Source organism: Protopterus annectens, chromosome 6.part1 (genome assembly GCF_019279795.1).
Source record: "Protopterus annectens isolate FY-2018-M chromosome 6.part1, PAN1.0, whole genome shotgun sequence".
Lineage (NCBI taxonomy): Eukaryota > Metazoa > Chordata > Ceratodontiformes > Protopteridae > Protopterus > Protopterus annectens.
The window spans coordinates 176,878,530-176,900,313 of record NC_056738.1 but is presented as its reverse complement, the minus strand read 5'-3'; the positions used below and the strand labels follow the sequence as shown (position 1 = coordinate 176,900,313).

The 21,784-nt window shown below is 39.6% G+C and overlaps 1 protein-coding gene across 5 annotated transcripts in view; it reads left to right on the top strand.

The window, feature by feature from the left end:
* The window catches only part of TMBIM1 (transmembrane BAX inhibitor motif containing 1), a 1,047,780-nt gene that overhangs the window by 502,457 nt on the left and 523,539 nt on the right, over nt 1–21,784 (top strand). For all 5 annotated transcript variants that reach the window (XM_044075612.1, XM_044075609.1, XM_044075610.1 and 2 more), the window contains one exon: nt 1,648–1,745. In XM_044075612.1, coding sequence (XP_043931547.1) covers nt 1,648–1,745 — 98 coding nt within the window. The remainder of the gene's footprint in view (nt 1–1,647; nt 1,746–21,784) is intronic.

Genomic DNA, 21,784 nt, shown 5'->3' with positions numbered 1-21,784 from the left:
ACATTATTAAATATGATGAAAAAATACCTAACTGATAATAGCATGATACTGATTAAAAGTATACATTAACAAATGGAGACAGTTTACAATGGAGAGAGAGAATACTTACACTGACTGGCTTGATTTTAATTAAAACCTTTTTCCATTAATTGCCAGAAAGTAGCATTACTTTTCCGGACGTTCAGATGACTGCTGTAGTTAAGGTCAAGCTGTGTTGAAAAGCTAATTCAGGTCATATAAGTAAATATTTTTTTACATTGATTTCCTGTTTTACATCCTTCTTTGGCAGTTTTGACTCCTGGCATTATTCTCAAATGTACTGCTCTGAATGGTATTTACTGATTTTTATCCCTAAACTTAGACCCCTTCTACTGTTTGATTTGTTCCTTTACAGTCAGTCAGAATTTAAAACTGCATGTTCTGATCTTAAAACCGTTTGCATTACTTTCACTGAAAAGGTGTAGGTCTCTTGTCTGTACCTCATTAGATTCTTCTCAGTGACAAATGTAAGATTACAGGGTTTGTACCGAATTAAGATGTATGAACTTATTAAAACCATTCCTTCTAGCAGCATGTCTGAGAATGGTTACCTTAGGAAGTATCATTTGATGTGCTGTATTCACAAAGACTGCCCTACTGCTTATGAATGCTGTGCCAAGAACTGCAGAAAGCATTATTTTTTTGCTTTTGCCCCAGAGGAGGAAGCAGTTTCCTTCTCCAGGTCAAATTATTTCTGATGCCTGGCTAGGTGCATTCTTTCATGTAGATATGAACTTGAACATATTGGAATGATATGTGGGCATTTTTCTGGATGTCCAGATGACTGACCACTTCTGATTGCTTCTGGAATATGCCTGTTGCTTAGATGTTGAGTTTATTGGTACCTAATTGTTGCCTTAGTACATTGCGGACATTGCTTAATGGAAAAACTTATTTCATGCTTTTGTTTTCTTGTAATTGCAAGGCCTTCTTTAATAGAAGGAGTGGTATTCTCTGGACTTTGCCTAAAGCTGTGGTCTGGTAAAAACTTTTGTTACTAATAATGTAAAACAGGCTAATTGCTGAAGATGAACACCTTGAGGACAGTTTTGCATGTGTATTGTAACACTGTAAAACTGTAACAGAATTTGTTTCAGTGGTATGTATATTTCCATCACGTGCAATTAACAGTTAGAGCTTTTAACGTTCAGAATTTCAAAATGAGTGAACCTTTCTCGTTGGAATACTAGAGGTTAAGGCCCTGTAAGAATCACCTTTGTCAGGAACTGAAAAGGGAGAACAGTCAAAGGGTATCCAGCAAGGCTGACATACATGCATAGAAGGTCACGCAAAGCAGGATGCCCACAAGTGGCATCCAGAGAGACCAACTGGAAGGTAACATAATGCAGGAAGTATATATAGGTGTTGTCCTGTGGGCCAGATTGAAAGGCTTTTCTGGAGTGACTGCTTTCTGACACCAACAATTTCAAAGATGTTTCTTGTTAAGCAATAACTACAGTTTTTACTATGTTCATATACACACGACTCAGTTTACAAAGAAACGTTTTTTTTTATTTACATCAATGCTAGTTCTATTTTCCAAGATCTGACTGTGAATTGCTGTCCCTTCTTCAGGTTTTGTAATTAAATACATTTTTCTTCCACCAGGGGGTAGAGATAACTATGGCAGCCCCGAGTCTGACATGGAAGGTTTTACTTCAAACTCCTGGGATGACAAGAAGGTTCGCCATACCTTTATACGAAAGGTAAGAAACATCTGATTTGTGGAAAAACACAAAGTGATCTTGAGAAATATGTTCTAGCTGTGCTGGAAGTGGCATTACTAGTTAAGGTTTTGGTGCAGTCATTTGGAAGATTTTGTAATGTGTGATGTTTCTGTACCCATTCTGATTCACACTTTGCTATAACTTCGCAGATGCACAAGTATTTTTTTGTGGCTCTAATGGTTCATCTCATGATCCTGGATATCACTGATTAAGTTCTTCTCTATTGCCATTACTGTCTCTGGCAGAGCCAAACTGCTGTCGGTGGCAGTGTTTCAACCCTGTCACTTGTCTAACCAACAGCATAAAAGGTGGCGACTGAAGAGTTCTTTTTGTGAGGACTGGCAGATAGGGTAAACTACACATCCTTATGCACATAGGTCACAGCTTTGACACAAGGACAGTCCTTTGTAGAATAAGTTATGGTCTAGCCTTTTACCAGCTAAGTCTGGGGTTAAGCTGTCTCTCTTCTGTCAAGTCTATCGAGGCTCTGAACTCACTGTTTCTTAGCCAAAACTTCAGTCCGACCCATGGTTCTGCTTCAGCAGAAGACAAGGGACGCAGAAGAGGTGCAGCCCCAGCTTCCACCTTGAGGAAGTGCATTTTATGTGACTTATTCCCTGCTTAATCGGCTGCTACTTGATGTAGACTAGTCTGAATCCAGAGAGAAAGAGAGAGACTGTTGAGTACCAGTCTCTCAAGCTGAGTTACTCTGTCTCAGAGTGTTTAACTTTGGACCAAATAAATTCGCCCTCACACTTCCTCCATTTCTCCATTTCCATCCAGTCGGACCTGGTTGAGGGGAATCCATGTTGTCATCCCACAGTAGGTCTCCTGGACTATACATCAAACAGATGTTTGAGAGTTTAGTCATGAGTGCACTGTTAAGGACTGTGCTCTGATCCCAGCAGTAGGCCTAGCATAGACCTGTCGTATGCAGGCTGCTTATGCCTGGGATATCATTGAGTTTCACTCTCCTGGCATTCAACACCTGGTATTTATTAGTACCACTTTCATCCTTGCATGATTCCATGTGGTATCTTGAGTGTGCTTCTCTTCCTTTCATTGGCTGTTGTGAGGTGCTTAAAGCCATTGTTTTGGAGATGGGCAAATAGCCCACCCCTCCCTCCTTTTCTCTATGAGATATCCCCCTAGAAGTCCACAAGCATATGAGGAGTATCCTGGATTGACTTGCATCCCCAATACATTCCTTTTAAAAGTGCCTTACAATTTATTTGTGGCAGAAGACTGAGAATCCCAGGTCAATGTATAGACAACTTGGAGGTACCCAGACAGTGCCCCTGATTATGTAGCATCAGTGAGTACAGAATCACATTGCTCTTGCAGATCTACTGATTACATAAAATTCCTGTTATTTTCGTGTCAGAGAAGTAGACAGTCCTTACCAACCTTTTGGTGAGTCTACACGGTCTGTAGCCAAACCTTTCACAGACTGTTAAGATGGTCACCTCTCTTGTGGAGTAGGGAGCCCTTTAGACCTACACATGATGCAAGGCATATGTAGTCCCCTTGGCAGGGGCTTCACATTAACTAGCTGGAGCTAAGAGCATTTTTCCAATCCCAGAAGTCTTGGATAAAAAAAAAATCTACTTGCAGCTATTTCATCTGATTTAAAAAAAATCTATTTACAGCTATTTCATCTGCTTAAAAAAATCATGTGGTGCCTAAGTAAGGAGGCAAGGCATTATACTCTATATAGAAGGACGCATTTTTTACTGGACAGTGGGACGTAGATGAGACATTGCTCTGTCATTAGTTCATCTGCTTAAGATCAGCTGGCATTCTGTGTGAACTGCTGCTTCATTTCTGTCTCTGAGTTGTGGATTCAGAAGCCATGTTTGGACGGCTTATTGTGGAGGTGAAGCTGTATGGAACTGAGTTTGCCCCCTTACTCTCCTTACAGCAGAGCAATGCAGAAGTAGTAATGGACACATTTTCATTTCCATAGCACTTAGCTGCCTTTGTGCATTCCTGATGATTCCAAACATCATCACAGTATTCAGGGATTAAAAACTACGAATAGTTTTCCTCCCCTCTTAATGAAGGAATAGGCTGTATTTTCAGGAATTTGGTTCCCTGGTGTTACAAGGAAAAACTTTCAACAGTAGCCAAGGGTAACCCTATTAGTTTGGTAGATGGCCATCTCCACCTCATGGCTTGGTTTCTGATTTAGACCCACAGATCATACAATGGTTGCTGCCTGGGGTTTTATTGTTCAGGATTCTAGGTAGCTTTCTACTTTGCAGAGCTAAACCTCCAGGTAGACGTCTTTCTCCAATTGGGTGGCAGTACCCTTGTAACAGTCTGGGTGGTTAGCCTACAATTGTTCTTGACCTGTCTCAAACACATTTGTCCTTTGGGCCTCAGTTATTCCACAGACACAGTGTATGTATGGGCCATTTCTGTGCATTATAACCTTGAAGGGGACAGAATTGTGGACCAACACTGGTTACTCAGCTATTTAAAGGGATGTTGTATCTTTATTCTTTTGAAGTACCACTCCCTATCATGGGAGGCAAATTTTGTGCAACAGGCTTGCTGTTTCACAGTTCAAGACTACTAACTCAGTAGTGCTGAAGGTCATTTCTTTGAAAATGTTCCTTCTGGTGCTCCCACCTCTGAGTGTAAGACCATATATTGTCTTTCAAAAGGTTTAGCTTCCCTTACGACTAACACATATTTGTCCCCAGAAGGAGATTCTGAATTGTCCCTGAGCGAGTCTAGTCATATTGTATTAGAAACCAGAGGAGAGAGCCCTTCAAACCCTGCAGGGTGCACCATCAGCTTTGGCACTACCTGAAAGAGGTTCATAAGTTTAGGAAGACGCATTATAGTGTCATCTGTTTTTTTTTTTCTGAAGAGGGAAGTATTTGCTTTTAACAGGCATCCACTAAGTGGATTGTTAAATACATTATTTACTGCCATCAGGCAGCACACTGATTAATGCAGGGGTTAAAGCTGTTTCAAGTAGGAGATGTTTCCTCCAGTATGTGCTTAAATAGTATCTTCATTAAGTACATTTGTGTTACAGTTATTTGCACACCTCCACTAGCAATATTGCCTTTGTAACTCTGGGAGTCGGGCTTAATCTGTTAAGGCAGTGCTCCAGTTTTCGGAGGCCTGTTTTAAGTGCTGTCTGGCATCTTCCACCTGGTAGTATAATGCTTGGGGTTCATGCCAGCAAGTGGACTAGACAAAACGGGCCTTTGATATTACATAAAACGCATGCTTGCGTACTGTATGTATCAGTTAAACTACAAGATGACGCTTCTTGATGAATCGTATATCTCATGTAGGCATGAGGTTGTTTCTTCCATTTAGCCTCAGTTGAAAATCCTTTTGTTAGAAAGTATGTATATTCTGTGTATTAGTTATTAACAGTGCATATGTCAAATATATATTATGTCTCGACTTCCAGGGAGGTGTTCACTAGTGGCTTGGGATGACAAACTGGTAGGCTAAAGTAATAAGTGAGTTTGTGTCCATTAAATTACATTGCAATTGTATGCTTGAATGGGCTCATGGAAATTCAAGTATAGGATAATCAACATTTTTACTGAACACTTTTGGAGAATGTGAACCCAACCACTGGACTCATCAGAAAGAATCATGTTGTACATCATTTGATACTGTTAGAATGTATAGATTATTTTGTTTCAGGCTACTATTTTCTTGATTTACAGGACTTGTACTTGGTTCCTACAGTGTTCCCAACTGTTTTTTTCAGCTTTTTAAAAGCATTTGCTTAATTTTGTGGCAAAATAATTTCACCATTTGTTTGGTTTTCTAGTTCTGTTTGAAGAAGGGCGAATTATCCAGGGATGTAGTTGTTTGTTGCTTAATCTGCCCTTGACAACTGCTTTTGCTGTGCTTTTACATTAAGAAATTGCAGGCTCACCCATGTTGTGGCAGAAGGTGTTTACCTGGTCTGTCTGAGTTGGGAAGCACTTAATGGAGCTCAAATCCTGGTTATTTATTATCTAAAGGGCATAGGAGTCAATTTTCAAGCTATTTTCTCTGTTATGAATCAGGCAGGTTTCCAAGGCTCTGTGGTCACTTAACATGGAGGTCTGCTGTGCTTTTTCAAGTGTTTCAAATACGTCCAGAAACATCCAAGCTAAGATAAAATTATTTTTGATTTACTGCACTTGTACTTGCTTTATACAGTGATCACCACTGAGTTTGAGCATTTTTTTAAAGCATTTATTTAATTTTGTGAGAAAAATATACATTTCTTTGTTTGCTGGCTTTTCTAGTTCCGTTTGCTTTTAAGTCACCCTAGAGAAGAGTGAATTAGCCAGGGATGTAGTTGTTTGATAGTTGTTTGTTGTTTAATCTGTACGTAAGAACTGCTTCTGCAGTGTTTTTGCATTAAGAATGTCCAGAAATCATCCATCTTGTGACAAAAGCTGTTTACCTGGCTTTCTGATTTGGGAAGGCTTTTGGATATTGGCTAAAAGTTTAGGCAATGCCAGAAAGACAAAACTACCAACATGTTAGTGAAAATATCTCCAGGCAACTTTAAGATGTTACAGCTCAATGATAGGAGCCTAAAGAAAAAAAACTCTATACCTTGTAAGCCCTCCTCTCTCAGGAGAATGTAGACATCTGTGCCTTGGCCAAGTCTGTTTAAAGCCATAGAAAGTACTTTGTCAGTGCAACACTTCAGTGCAACACTACAGTACATCCAAAACATTTAGACCAACAACTGCACAGACTGGGACAAAAGGTGGAGGTGTCTTGGTCAATGTTTGTGTGATGCATACCTCCAGGATGGTTAAAAAGGATGATAGCATAGAGATCATCCGTATGCAAATCACCACAGATAAGGTTCCTCCTCATGTTATGGCTAGCTGTAGGTCACCATCTCTGCCCCTAGATTCTCACAACTTTTACCAACCCTACTAGAGGTGCTCACCATCCAACCAAACAACATATTCATGGGTAAATTTAACTACCCCTCTATTGACTCGGAAACTTACACTGCCTCAAACTCACAGGCACAATGATTCCTTGAATTTATTAACACAATACCCTGGAACAGATAATGCATGCTGCAGCCAAATAATCAAATGTATATTATGTGGTACTCAGCAATGTGTCACATCCTCAAAAGTGAGGTTGGATCACAAAGCCATTTCCTTTGATGAAAAATCAACCCGGAAAACCCAGCTAAACCAGTAGCAGTTAGGAAGTATTCTAAGGCAAACAAGATCCTATTAAGTGACAGTTTTTCAAACTTCAAGTCTTCCGCTAACCCCAAGACCATAGCTGCCTATGCAGAATTATTCAGAGTCCCTATAGAAACATGTAAAATGGCTGCATAGGAGCTGCCATACCTACCAGAATTAACACAAAACAAACATTAAAAGTAAACCCCAGTGGTGGAATCCTCACCTAAACAGGGTATATAATAAAAGATGAAAACTCCTGGCCAAAATGAAGTAGAGGAACTCTGTCTAATGACAAGTGCTCTGTTATACAACAAAACAAGAAAGGGAAATCAGTAGGTCGTCTTCAGCTATGTTTGGAACCTTTATGGTAACACACAGCACTGGTGAATAATACCACCTTCACTGATCAGGGTAATGTAGCAAGTCTACTGGGCTGATAGATTCAGCTCAAACTTCACTCCCTACCTCCCCAACTATTGTCAGGGACCAGGTTCTAGCAGCACTTGTTAAAGCCAAGAACACAGCCTCTAACGGCCCTGACAACATTCCCAGTGCACCCCCCCCCCAAAAAAAAAAAAAAACTGTAACTACACCCTATTAGAATCACTTGTGGCATTCTAAAACAACAACCTTGGCCACATTCCAAGTGAGTGGAAGACCATAGGTTCATAGGTTTATACTAGGCTATCTGCCCTAAGGCATTTATAAGCCTGGCCCAAAGTTATGTGGCCTACGCCACCCCTTATGTTAGAAATAATGTGCCCATTAGTTTGTTGTGCCTCTGTCCAGCAGTGACACAGAGATGATTCCCGGGGTAAACCTACGATCTCCCATCCACCGGTCAAGATTTCTCTTGAACAGAGCCAGTGAGGTGCTCTGCCTCACATGGACCGAGATTTTATTCCACAGCATGAGGAGTCTCTGGGTGATAAATCTATCCCTCCGCACGTCCTATTTATATCCGTGCTAAGGTTTAAGTCACTTGCTCTAGTGGTTCTGGTAGATTTGGATTTTTTGAGGTGGAGCATGTCCATTAATTCCGGGTTGGTCATGGCCTTGTATGTCAGGCACAGGTCACCTCTGAGCAGACAGTATGCAACTGAATAAAGTTGGAGTTTCTTCAGTCTGGCAGTATATGACAGGTTTTGGAGTCCCTTTATCCTTTTGGTGAGGAACTTTTGGGGTCTCTCCAATTGCTGCAGGTGTCGGGTGACATACATCCCGAATGGGGCATTGTACTCGATCATTGGTCTGATAAGTGAAGAGTACAGGGGAACAATGACCTCACTTGATCTGGATGTGAATCCCTTCATGATCAGATGGGCAATGTAGAAGGTCTTTCGAACCACTTTAACATCGTGAGTGTCAAACGAGAGGCCACTGTCAACCTGGGTACCCAGGTCCCTGATAACCTCTTCTGTGCTTAGTGGGTTGCCATCTATATGGTAGCTTGGGGTTACATTGTTTTTCCCGAAGGGTATGACTATACACTTTTTTGCGTTTAACTTCAGGCCATGGCTCTGGCACCAGCTATCAGTTTCCGTGAGACCCCTCTGAAGGATGTCTGTGTCCGATGTACTATCCACTATGGCACCCAGTTTGCAGTCATCCGCAAACTTTGTCAGCCATAGTCCTCCTATGTTTGCCTGTACTTCTGAGAAGTAGATGCCGAACAATAGGGGGCCAAAGACTGAGCCCTGTGGGACACCACTTGTAACCGGCTTGGAGTCTGACATGGCTCCAGCAACTCTAACCCTGTGGGTTCTGTCCTTTAGCCAGTTTGCAACCCATCTTGTGACATATGGGTTTACATTTAAGCTGGTAAGTTTCTCTATGATACCAGAGTGGGGTATTGTGTCGAAAGCTTTTGCAAGGTCAAGGTAGGCTGTATGGACTGCCTTTCCGTCATCAATGGCTTTGGTAACTGTTTCGAAGAAGTCGACCAAGTTCAAAAGGCAAGATCTGCCCTTGACAAAGCCAAACTGGGTTGGGTCCAAGGTCTGCAAGTTCCCTATGTCCTTGTTTATGAGTTCCATTATGATCCTCTCCATAGCTTTGCAGACCAGGCTTGTTAAGCTTATGGGGTGGTAATTACCAGGGTCCGTAGAGGCACCGCCTTTGTGGAGTGGGACCACAGTTGCCGTACGCCACTCCTTGGGCACATGTCCTGTGGTAAGGCTAAGATTAAACAGCTGCCTTATGTGCGGGTTTAGTTCTTCATTGAGTTCATGTAGCACACAGCCGGGGACACCATCCGGTCCCATTGATGCTGTGTTTTTAGCTTTAGAGAGAGCAGCTTTCACCTGCACATTTGAGATGTCTGGGAGGCTGCACTCTGTTGGGATAGTTATCTCTCCTTTTGGGGGGAGAGGGGGGTGAAGTTTGCGCTGAACCTGTCTGCCAGTATGTTGGCAATGTCTGTGGGTTCAGTGATTTTTGTATAATTTTGGACTAATTCTGAGCATATCTGGGAGTTTCCACCCAGGTTTCTGACATAGCTGAAGAAGGCCTTATGATTGTCTTTTGAATCTATGGCAATGTTTTTCTCAAAGTTGGCCTTGGATGATTTTATGAGGGATTGTAGTTTCTTGCTAGTACTGATCAAAGATGCCTTCCCTTTTTGGGATTTTGCTCTATCATGTAATAGCTTTCTCCTCTTATTGTAAAGTTTGTTTATGGCTGGGGTCCACCAGACTGGACGTTTGCCCTTGATGGAAAGAGTCTTGGTTTTATTTGGGATTGCCTGATCCATGCAGTCCTGAAGGTGTTCATAGAAGGCATTTGTAAGGGCTTCCGCAGATTGGGTTGTGGTTTCCATTGGCTCGGGGGCCTTGAAGGATACCACACCTGTCTTGAGTAGTGTGAAGTTTGCTTTAGAGAAGTTCTTCACTGTGGTCTTTTTTGTTTGGGGTGAGGGTGGGATGTGGATTTCTAGTGAGATTAGTTTATGATCTGATCTCACCAAAGGTCATTTCCCTCTACAAGGGCAGACCATCAAATGACCCAGGAACCTACAGACCCATAAGTCTAACAAACTAGATATGCAAAGCTATAGAAGGAATTGTCATAGAAATTATAAACCAGGACATTGGCAACTTACAGGTAATGTACCTATCTCAATTTGACTTTGTAGAAGGTCATGCCTACTAAACCTGGTAGACTTCTTTGAGAGGGTCCCCAAGGCAATGTTAGAGGGTAGAATGGTTCATACTGCATATTTTAACCTGGCCAAGACATTCAGTACAGTACCCCACCCAGACATTGTTGACAAGCTCTCTGAGCTAGGCATGAATCCCTACATAACTTGCTGGATTGCTGGCTGGTTCACAAATGGGACCCAAGAAGTGAGGATCGGTGAGACTACCTCCACCAAGACACCAGTCCCTAGCAGAATACCCCAGGGCTCTGTACTGGGCCCACTCCTGTTTGGCATCTACTTCCTGGAAGTCCAGGCTAATATTCAGTGCTACCAGCTCACCAATTTGCAGATAGCTGTAAATTGGGAGCTGTTATGTATTCCCTCAAGACACCAACTATCTTCCAAGAGGATTTAACATAGACAGATGCCAAAGCCATGGCCTAAATAATGTATTTTTTGGCATTGAGTTTCATTATTTTCTTTGGAGTAGTTAACTTGGGTTAACAGTTTTTCATTGGTAAAACACTCGACTCAGTAATAAGGGATCTGGGAACATATATAGACAGCAATCTAGTTTTTGACTAATACATGGCTTAGGTAGTAAGAAAATCATTCTATGTCATCCAACTTGTAGGTTAGGTGTATGGTATCCAGGTCCAAGGAAGTTATAGTACCACTCTACTCAGCCCAGTATAATATCTACAGTTGAATACAGTCCCCCCATTGACATGGATCTAACCAGACACTTGCAACAGTTAGAACACCCATGCAGGTTTCTCACCAGGAGAATTCAGGGCATAAATACCCTGTCCTACACTGATAGCCTAAATGCACTGTTTCTGTACTCAGCCCCCTGTAAGCTGCTGAGATGGGATCTTTTCCTGGCTTACAGGGCTTCCTCTGACCAGCCCAGATGGATCTGTTGCACAGGTGCAAAACAAACAGCACCAGAAACACTATATCTAGGGATCTGAATTTCACATGCAAGATAAACAGAACATGCTACAGAGAGGTTTGTGTCCCAGTGGATGTCTGCACTATGGAATAGGGTCCCCCTTCCATGTAAAACAGAGTTCATCCATGACCATATTTAAACAAAACCTTGACAACTGGTTGGAAAATTGTAGCTTTACCTCCATTCTTGTCCCCTTGTCCCTTAAGGACAGAGGCCATCAATAAAAAATATTATCCTAACACCTCACACACACAAATCCTTAATTACCTCCCTGCTAACATGCCTTAGATTAGTACTTATGCTGTATGTTTTGTGAATATGCAACAGGTCCATGAGAGTGGAATAGAGGATGCTTTTGTAGACCAGGCATAGATCGCCTCCCAGCAGCCTGTAAGATAGCAAGTACAGGGACAGAGCTTTGAGGCGGTCCACAAAGGGCATGTTGTTTACTCAGGAACCTCTGTGGATGCTGCAGTTGTTGCATTTGTCTAGTCAGTTATATACTGAAGGAGGCGTTGTACTCCGTGACTGGTCTGATGAGGGACAAATACAGCAGAGCAATGACATCCTTAAACCTAGATGCCATACCCTTGCTTATAAGTTGTGCAGTATAGCATGATTTCCTTACTAATTATGTACAAGACTGCAATTCACTACTTATGTAAAAAGTGCTGCATAATAAATTACTGTACAGATACTTGACTGTATTCCTTCTGGGTGGCAGTTGGTTCTCCAGTTCCATTTCTGGCTGGGATGCTTTTAATGCTAAGTCTGCATGGGTTTTCAACAGGGGGCCTGCATTTTGTCTGTTGTATCCAAGTGACATGTTAAAAATTGAACTAGCCGTCCCAATTGCAGTAGGTGGGTGTGAGTGAGAGAATGTCCTTTGGACTGGCATCTTATCCAGATTAGTTTGACCGCTTTTGTTCATAGTTTGCCAAGATAGCATCAGCTACCCACAACCTTGAATAGTATAAAGTGGTTATCATAAAATTGAATGAGCATGCTTCTACAATTCAGATTATGAAACAAGTAATACAAATATAATGTACCAGTATGTTTTCTTTGTACATTTGTTCTACTTCACTTGCAAAATCCTTGAATGTGTTATAACATTTGCCTGTCTATGTTTAAAAGAATTATGCATAAATTCAATGAATTTCAAAAGTACTCTTATCCCTAAATTTTGTGGTAAAAATGTAAAGTTGTGATGCTATTTAATTACTATGTTCATTCACTGATCCAGTTATATGCAAGCAATTTCTTTGTAAGCTAACTGAATCTTTTATTGTAATGGGAATGCATGTTCTCCTATGTGCTAACAGGAGAAGAGTTTGTAGCCCAGCCTCTTTATAATGAAGTTCCCTTTGATGAACATGTGGCATGAAATGAGTACATTAAACTCCTGTTGGGGTGTCTTCGTTCTGGGGATTCCAGTAGGATTTAGTCTTCTGCTTCGTGGGGAACATGGGAAATTGTTATGTGGGGGCAACTCTTCACCTAAGTGTGTGAGTGCATGGGATTGCCATGTAATGCATAATAGAATCCTTTAAGAAGTTGTCCACACCAGGTAACTATCATAATGGCAACACACCCCTAAGAGTCGACCCGGTAGTCAGAGACTTGAGAACACACACACACTCATGGTAATCTAGCCTTTGACCATCACATGTCTGCAGTAGTAAGGAAATAATTCTATGTTGTGCAGCTTATGAACAAAGATGTAGATCCATAGGTAGGTACTAGGCTATCTGCCCAAAGGCATTTATAAGCCTAGCCAGAATGTGTTGGCGTTCGCTGCCCCCTTAGTTTAGTTCCCTGTGCCTCTGTCCAGAAGAGCCACTGAAGTGATCCCGGGGTAAACTTCTTGTTTCCCATCCACTCGTCAAGGTTTCTCTTGAAGAGCGTTAGTGAGAAGCTCTGCCTAATGTGGACTGGAATCTTGTTCCAGAGCATAGGCAGTCTCTGAGACAGGAATTTATCCCTCCAGCATGTCCTATTTATTGTTGTGGTGAGGTTTAGATCCCTAGAGTGTGTGGCTCGAGGGGATATGGTTTTCTTTAGGTAGAGCATGTCCATTAATTATGGGTTGGACATGGCCTTGTATGTCAGGCAGAGATCACCTCTGAGTAGGCGGTATGCAACTGAGTACAGCTGGAGTTTCTTCAGTCAAGCTGCATAGGGTGGCTGTTTGAGGCCAGTGATCCTCTTGGTGAGGTACTTCTGTGGTCATCTAGTTCCAAGGAGGTCACTGTTCACTGTATTCGGTATTCATCAGACTTGTCATTGAGTACAGTGCCTCCTTTGGTATGTACCTAACCAAGCACATTCAACAACTGGAACATCCACAGAAGTTCATCACTAAAAGAATACAGGGGATAAGTAACATGCCCTTTGCAGACCATCTCGAAGCCCTATCCCTGACCATCTCAAATCCCTATCCCTGTATTCTGTGTCCTACAGGTCGTTTAGGGGAGATATATGCCTGGCATTGTCAAAAATCCACCCGGTATATCTGCAAAAGAAACAGCACCAGAATTACCCATTCTAAACATTTAAACCTTGCCTGTGATATAAATGTTACCTGCTGGAGAGGCAAGTATGTATCTGGAACAGTATTCCCATCCATGTGAATCAGAGTTCCTCTCTAACCCAATTCAAGTGAAATTTGAAAATTAGGATGGGGAACGGGAAAATAATCCCTGATTTGGCATATGTCTCCCTAATGGGCACAAGCACCCTGTAAATGGTTCATCTCAAAGGACCTAGCTTGTACAATGTTTCATCTCTCAAGCCCCTGCGTACACTTACCAAGATTACCAGAATGTGTCAGAGATTTGGAGTGCATAGCTAAGCTTAGAGACCCTTGTGGTTGTTAGCATAGCACATGCCTATGAACCTATAATAAACATTACTGTATGGTTGTATGTTATGAGTGTGTAATGTGCATTAATTTGTGGGTTTGGTTCTACTTTTGTTGTCTTCCTTTTATTATTCTGTTCTGTTTGTACATGGAATTGGGATCCTTCAAATCTGCTTCTGTGACAGAAAATTCTTATAATTTGTTTAAATGGTACAGTTTGCCTATATGTGTATACAGTAATATACTTGTCCTTATTTTTGCCGAATGTTAATTCATTGAGACTCTGTTTTAAGATTTTTCCCTGAAGTTTAGTGAATATTTTGTTTCATAGTATTTATTCTCATCTCTGTGTTCCTTTGACCTGTGAATAAAAATCTTAATAGAAATATTAGTCAGTTGTTTCATACAAATTATTTTTCTATTTTAAGCTGAGCTTTACTCAGCTCTTCACTGTTTTAATGCCTAACTGAATAATGTGTTTCACTGGCATTTAATTAGAATGAGGAGGGAGCACCCAGCTAAAATGGTTAAAGCTAGTTTTTTAGATTCATGTCCAGTATTTGTCAGCCTTTGCAGGATATTAAGGATAGGTGTTTAATTTTTTTTGGATTGTTTATGAATCAGCTAAGTGGAGTGGTTGCAGGATTTTTTTCAGCCATGCCCCAGAGAACAAGGTAAATACATCACACAAGCAGCACATATGGATACAGACAGAACATTCAGAGCAATTCATGTGCCAGATGTAATCAACTTAAGTGGAAGCCTTTCTGATTCCAGAAGACTTGCTCTGATTGTAACGCTTGCACCAGAGTAAGTCTACATGTATAATTTATATACATATATATATATATATATATATATATATATATATATATATATATATATATATATGACAGCTTGACAAGCCTGGTCTGCAAAGCTATGGAGAGGATCATAATGGAACTCATAAATAAAGACATAGGGGACTTACAGACATTGGATCCAATCCAGTTTGGCTTTGTCAAGGGCAGATCATGCCTTTTAAACTTGGTTGATTTTTTTTGAAACCGTCACCAAGGCCATTGATGAGGGCAAGGCAGTCCACACAGCCTACCTTGACCTTGCAAAAGCTTTCGACACAATACCCCACTCGGGTATCATAGAAAAACTCGCCAACTTAAATGTAAACCCATACGTCACAAGATGGGTTGCAAACTGGCTAAGTGACAGAACCCACAGGGTCAGAGTGGCTGGCGCCATGTCAGACTCCAAACCGGTCACAAGTGGTGTCCCACAGGGCTCAGTCCTGGGCCCCCTCTTGTTCGGCATCTACTTTTCAGAAGTACAGGCAAACACAGGAGGATTATAGTTGACAAAGTTTGCAGATGACTGCAAACTGGGCGCCATAGTTGAAAACACATCAGACACAGATATCCTTCAGAAGGGTCTCACAGAAACGGATAACTGGTGTCAGAGCCATGGCCTAAAGTTAAACGCCAAAAAATGCATAGTCATACCCTTCGGGAAAAACAAGGTTACCCCTAGCTACCATATAGGTGGCAATCCACTAAGCACAGAAGAGGTTATCAGAGATCTGGGGACCCAGGTTGACAGTAACCTTTCATTTGACACTCACGTTGCCAAGGTAGTTAGGAAAACCTTCTACATTGCCCACCTGATCATGAAGGGATTCACATCTAGATCAAGGGAGGTCATTGTTCCCCTGTACTCATCACTCATCAGAGCAATGATTGAGTACAATGCCCCATTCGGAATGTATCTTACCCGACACATGCAGCAATTGGAAAGGCCCCAAAAGTTCCTCACCAAAAGGATAAAGGGTCTCAAAAATATGTCATATGCTGCCCGACTGAAGGAACTCCAGCTCTATTCAGTCGCATACCGTCTGCTTAGAGGTGACCTGTGCCTGGCATACAAGGCCATGTCTAACCCGGAATTGATGGACATGCTCCACCTCAAAAAATCTAAATCCATAAGAAATACAAGAGGAAGAGACTTAAACCTTAACACAGTTATAAATAGGATGTGCTGGAGGGACAGATTCATCACCCAGAGACTCCCTATGCTGTGGAACAAAATCCCTGTACATGTGAGGCAGAGCACCTCGCTGGCCCTGTTCAAGAGAAATCTTGACCAATGGATGGGAGATCGCAGGTTTACCCCGGGGATCACCTCAGTGTCACTGCTGGACAGAGGCACGGTAAAATAATGGGCATAGTACCCTTCAAACTTAAAGGGGTGGTGAAAGCCACAAAACTTTGGGCTAGGCTTATAAATGCCCTAGGGCAGATAGCCTAGTATAAACCTATGAACCTATATATATATATATATATATATATATATATATATATATATATAGTTCCCTATCAGAAGCCTGAAACACTATAAGACTGAAAATCAAAATACTGAAACCAAAAGCTTGAAAATTCAAAATCCCGAAAACCCAAAATACTGAAACTCAAAATCCTGAAAACACAAAATGGACATACTGACGTCATTGTGGCTTTGCTATTGTTAGCCCTGTGGTGTTAGGTCATGCGTTGGGTTCAGGTAAGTGTGCGGTTGGTTTTATGTTAGGGTTAGGGGCGGTTTAAGTGAGTTAGGGTTAGGGCGCAGGTTAGGCATGTATGCGATAGTGACAAATATTGGGGTTAGGGGTGGTTTAAGTGAGTTAGGGTTAGGGCGCGGGTCTGGTGAGTGTGCGATAATGACAGACCTTAGGGTTAGGGTCAGGGTCAGTTGGTAGACATTAGTGTCTTTATAGTGACATATTAGCATTATTTGTGTTTTCAGGATTTTGAGTTTCAGTATTTTGGGTTTTCGGGATTTTGAATTTTCAGGCTTTTGGTTTCAGTATTTTGATTTTCAGTCTTATAGTGTTTCAGGCTTCTGATAGGGAACCATATATATATATATATATATATATATATATATATACATATATATATATATATATATATATATATATATATATATATACATACAGAGAGAGAATGATTGACACCTAATGGTCAGACAAACGTCTGCTCACATAGAATGGAAATGCAAAAACAGATTTTTTCCCAAGTTTGTAAGCACCCCTACACTTTCTATTAATTATATATACCAAGTCCAAGATCACGCTACAGTGGGGAAAAGGCATATTCCCTGATCCTCACTGTACTGAGTCTCACAGTGAAAAAGGTGGTAAGTTCCGATCAGCTGCACCGGCCTTTTCACTTGTCAGTGAAGAGACTCATTGACGAAAGGTAGTGCTTGCATAGACATATATAAGTTTTATTTTCAAGGTATGACATTTCTGCTGTGATAAAGTGAAATAATTGCAGTATGAAAATAGGAGATTTAACAGATTTTGAGAGGTGTGTGTGTGTGTGTGTGTGTGTGTGTGTGTGTGTGTGTGTGTGTGTGTGTGTGTGTATATATACAGGCAAATGTTCAAGTCAAGAGAAAGATAAAAAAAACTGGAAAAAATAACTTCATGGTGAAAGATGAGTGTGTTAACAGTTACTGCTAATCAGACGTATACTTAGCTTTGCTGGAATGTAGGCGTGCACATTTACAAGGTGCATGTCTTTTTCCAACTATGATGTGGAAGGGTCATACATTGTAGCCTGAAAACTTGAGTTTATTTCAATGGGGACTGAAATAAAACCACTCTACACAAAAAATACAACTATGATTGAAGAGTAAGATGCTTACCTTATTTGAAATAGGAAGAATGATTATGTCAAGGTTCTGTAAGTAGACAAGCTCTTTTGCTTGTACTTAGAACAAAAAGTTGCTTTGAAGAAAGCAGATACACTTGTTTAAAAGTAGCGTGTGTCTTGTAGTGCTTGTGTTGTATAGAAAGCCAATTCATGACGTGTCCAACAGAGGTTGTCAAGTGTCCACAGAGCTATCCAAACAGAGGTCCCCAGAGGCAATTCCAGCAGCAAGAGGTGAGTAGAACACCTGTCTGGGTTCAGAAAGGCCTGGCAGGTTGATTGATTGAGGAGGTATGTAGCAATTTCTAGTACTTCAGTATCAGAACTGTAGAGATCAGATGAAAAGTTACTTAGAAATGGGATGTTCTTACAGCTCAAACAATTGAAAAAACAGGGACAGTGGTGCAACACCTAGCACACTGTCCTTGGGGAACAGAAGGCTGTGGGTTCTATTCTCACACCAGTTAGATGGATTGCTGGCACTGATGTGGAGCATAAGGCATTTGCTTGAGCTGGTGATAGCTCATGTGGATGAAAAAGGCCCTATGGCACATATTGGAAAGAGCAGGAGTCCTTTATTTATGTACAAAAATAACTCTTATTTACAAAATATTTACATACTTATAAATATTTACATATGCACAAATATATAAACATACAAATCTGTTTACACAGTCATAATTTCCTTTACAGTCCTGCTAAATTTTCATCCCTGTTAGACTCCCCGACCCCTTTTTCCATAACCACTATCTGATTTTACTTAATATTCTTGCTAAAATCTATTTAACATTAATAATAATTTATTCTCATTCCATATAACCCGTATAATATATATTAACTTTTTACCTATTTTTAACATATTCTTGACTTCTGTTCTTATAATATCCATATTTAATCATGTCTGTTTATTTTATCCACTTGTTTTATAGCTTCAAAAAATCTTTGCATAGGTTTCCCATAACTTTTTTACTCTCTTACATTTCAAAAATGCATGCTCCAGAGTTTTTTTCCTGACAGTGTAAATATATTCACTTCTCTTTCTATATGGCATATTTCCTTTTAATGGCAATTTATCTATTACCAGTCTCCACCAAAAATAAAATGACATTCTACTTTCTGATTACACCATTTGCTTCTTATTTTTATTATTATTTTTTTTATCTGTTAGATTTCTCCATGGTTTCACACAGCAATGTTTTATCATTACATTCTTATACCATATTTTTTCTATATCAATTTTTATTTTTCACAAAATTATTTTTTTTTCTTTTATATACTGTTTTTCCATTTTACTCTCTTTACCATACCCCAAAATTTATCATACTTATGTTTATACAGTTTTACTAGTAATCTCTCATCTTTTTCATTTACCCACTTTAACACTTGTACACATTTATTGAAGCAGTGTATACCACTGGGTTAATTAACCCTAAACACCCTCCTTAATTTACATGCAAAGCTCATCCTTTACTAGGTGTAATGTAGAACCCCATATAAATGAAAAATGTCTGCATTAATTCCTTTCCAAGTACTCCTGGCAACATAAATACACTTGCTAAGTATGTTTTTCCCATTAGTACTGAATTTATCAAATAAGCATTTTTTCTGAAAGATGATGTATATTTTCTCCAGAAAAGACATATTTATTTCTTCTACTGCTTTTCCCATTAAATTCTTCTTGTATCTTTATTCCCAAGTTTTATACAAAACACATTAATTTCTTTCATTGTAAAATATATATCTGATCTTTACTGCATCACTTAAACCACTACTTTTCTCTCTATTTAAAACCACCCTTATATCTAGACACTAATGTGTGCAAATGATTACTTCTTTTATCCAAATTTTGTTTTTTGTATTTATCATGTCATATGTATATGTTATGAGAACTGGAATTCTTAACCCTTCAGGTGTTCTATACCCTACCTTCATTCATAACTAACGCAGAGTATACGACTTATTGGACATCCCTGTCTTATACCATTCTACATGTGTACCTCCTGGCTTAATTGGTTGTTTATGAATATTTTTACTTTATTATTACTATATGGTAACATGGTTTCCTAACTTTCTCACCTATAGTATATTCTTTCATTATCACCCATAAGAGTTCATGTCCAGTTGTGTCAAATGCTTTATTACTGTCTCCTGTCATGATTTTTGTTTCTTTTTGGTCATAGTGTCATCCACAATTTCTCTGTCATTAATAATTCTTGACAACCCCTCCCCTTTGTACTATATATGCTGTCTTCCATAATATTTTCCATTTTAGTTTCAAATTTCTTTTGTATTATTTTCATAAAGATCTTATTCAATATGATTGGTCTCCAGCTTAATTGTCTTTTATCTTCCGCCTTCCATATGAATTTAAGTATTCCACTACATAATTCTTTATGCATAAAACCTTCATTTAACCATTCATTCAAAATCTTTTAAATAAATTAAGCTAATCCATTTCTTACCCTATTCAATCCTGGATTGCAGCCAAATCTATATTTACTTGTCCTAATATCTTATCTAGCTCATTTAAAGAAATCTCCTTTTCCAACTCTTTATTCTCTTTTTTTCGGGCAACTTTACTTGCCATGTTTGTTTCACTACCTTCTTTTTTATTTAAACATTTCATGAACGTATTGTACTACACTATTCTTAATCTTTTCCTGAATTCTTTCGATTTCTCCTTTTATAATTTTTTTTTTATTTCTGTCATTACACTGCCATCTTCCTTTACTAATCTGCTTAAGTAACCTGATACTTTTCATTTTCCATGTAAAAATATCTTGGTTTGTATTTAAATTCTTGTATTTTTTTCTTGATTTCTTTCATATAATTCTCTTTTCTTTGTCAAGGTAATTTCTGTTGTTAGGTTCTAAATCTTTCAATGCATTGTTATATGTTCTTTTATAATTTTCTTTCTCTATTTTTCTCACATCATATTTCCTCTGTAAAAAAATATGCTTTTACACCCAAAGGATCTATTAGAGGGTTGGCAGATAATGAAGAGAAAAGAAGCATTTTTTTGTTCCAAAGAAAGTGCTGTCCAGGCAGAATCTGAGGAGGAGTTGTGACTGACTGTGCTAGAGCAGGAGGGGAGAATGAGAGACTAGATTCCGAGAAATCTGGTGTCCCCACCACATAATCTCCCTTTTCTCAAATTCTAGAATTGGAATTTGAAAGGTCAAAGGATGTTGATTCTGGGAATTTTTGGTACCATTGTAACGTTCTCATGTGGAGTCTTTCAAGAAGTAGCATGAGTTTTATTGATGCCGTAAGAGCCAGAATCCTCCACAGTTCCCTTGGTAATATGGAAGCCTGAGTGGAAACCTCAGGAATAGATTTAAATACAGATTTTTTTTTTCTGTGGTAGAAAAGTACTTTGGACTGAAGTGTCCAGCAGACAGCCCAAAAAAATACTGTGAGAAGGAGTCGAAAAAGTCTTCTGAATGTTCTGCTGGAATCCCAGCCTGTGTAGGAGTTCCCTTATACAAGTAATGGATTCCAGACATTTTGAAAAGGCTCTGCAAAGATAAGTAAGTTGCCTAAATAAGGAAAATATGAAGTTGTTTCTTAGTAATGATGCAATACAAATGGAACACGTAGAAAAAAAATACACCAGGCTGAGCTACTCATGATTTTTTTTCAGGAAAGCAAATGAAAGTGTTGCTGCTGCTTGCAGTAAGTCTTGCAGCATGTACAACATATAAACTGTAGAAAACTTATAAAAATATGACATTGCATCTTTTTTAGCAGAAGTGCAGCATGTCTTGAAACCTGAAACTATTCCTGTATACATTTTGCAGAGCTTACTTCATGTGTAAAGTTATACTACCTTGTTTAGATTGTACTGCCTGTAGAGCTGTATGATTTGCAGAAACCAGAATCTTTCATTAAAAATCCTAAAAAAAAAAAATAATCTCTTTTGGTTTAGAGAGCAACTGTACAGTGTCTTTATTAACTCTGAGCTCACTGAATTTTCAATTGTTTAGTGCTCTTTAAAGTCAAAGGTAGGTGAAATATAGTGAATATTTTATGCAGTTGCTCAATGTATGCTTGGGACCATCTGTGCTTTTTAATTTCTTAACAATCAGAGAGGTTCACAAAATGTAACCGTCCTTTTGGGATGATTCAGAGGGGTTCACAGAATGTAACTGACCTTTTTGGGATG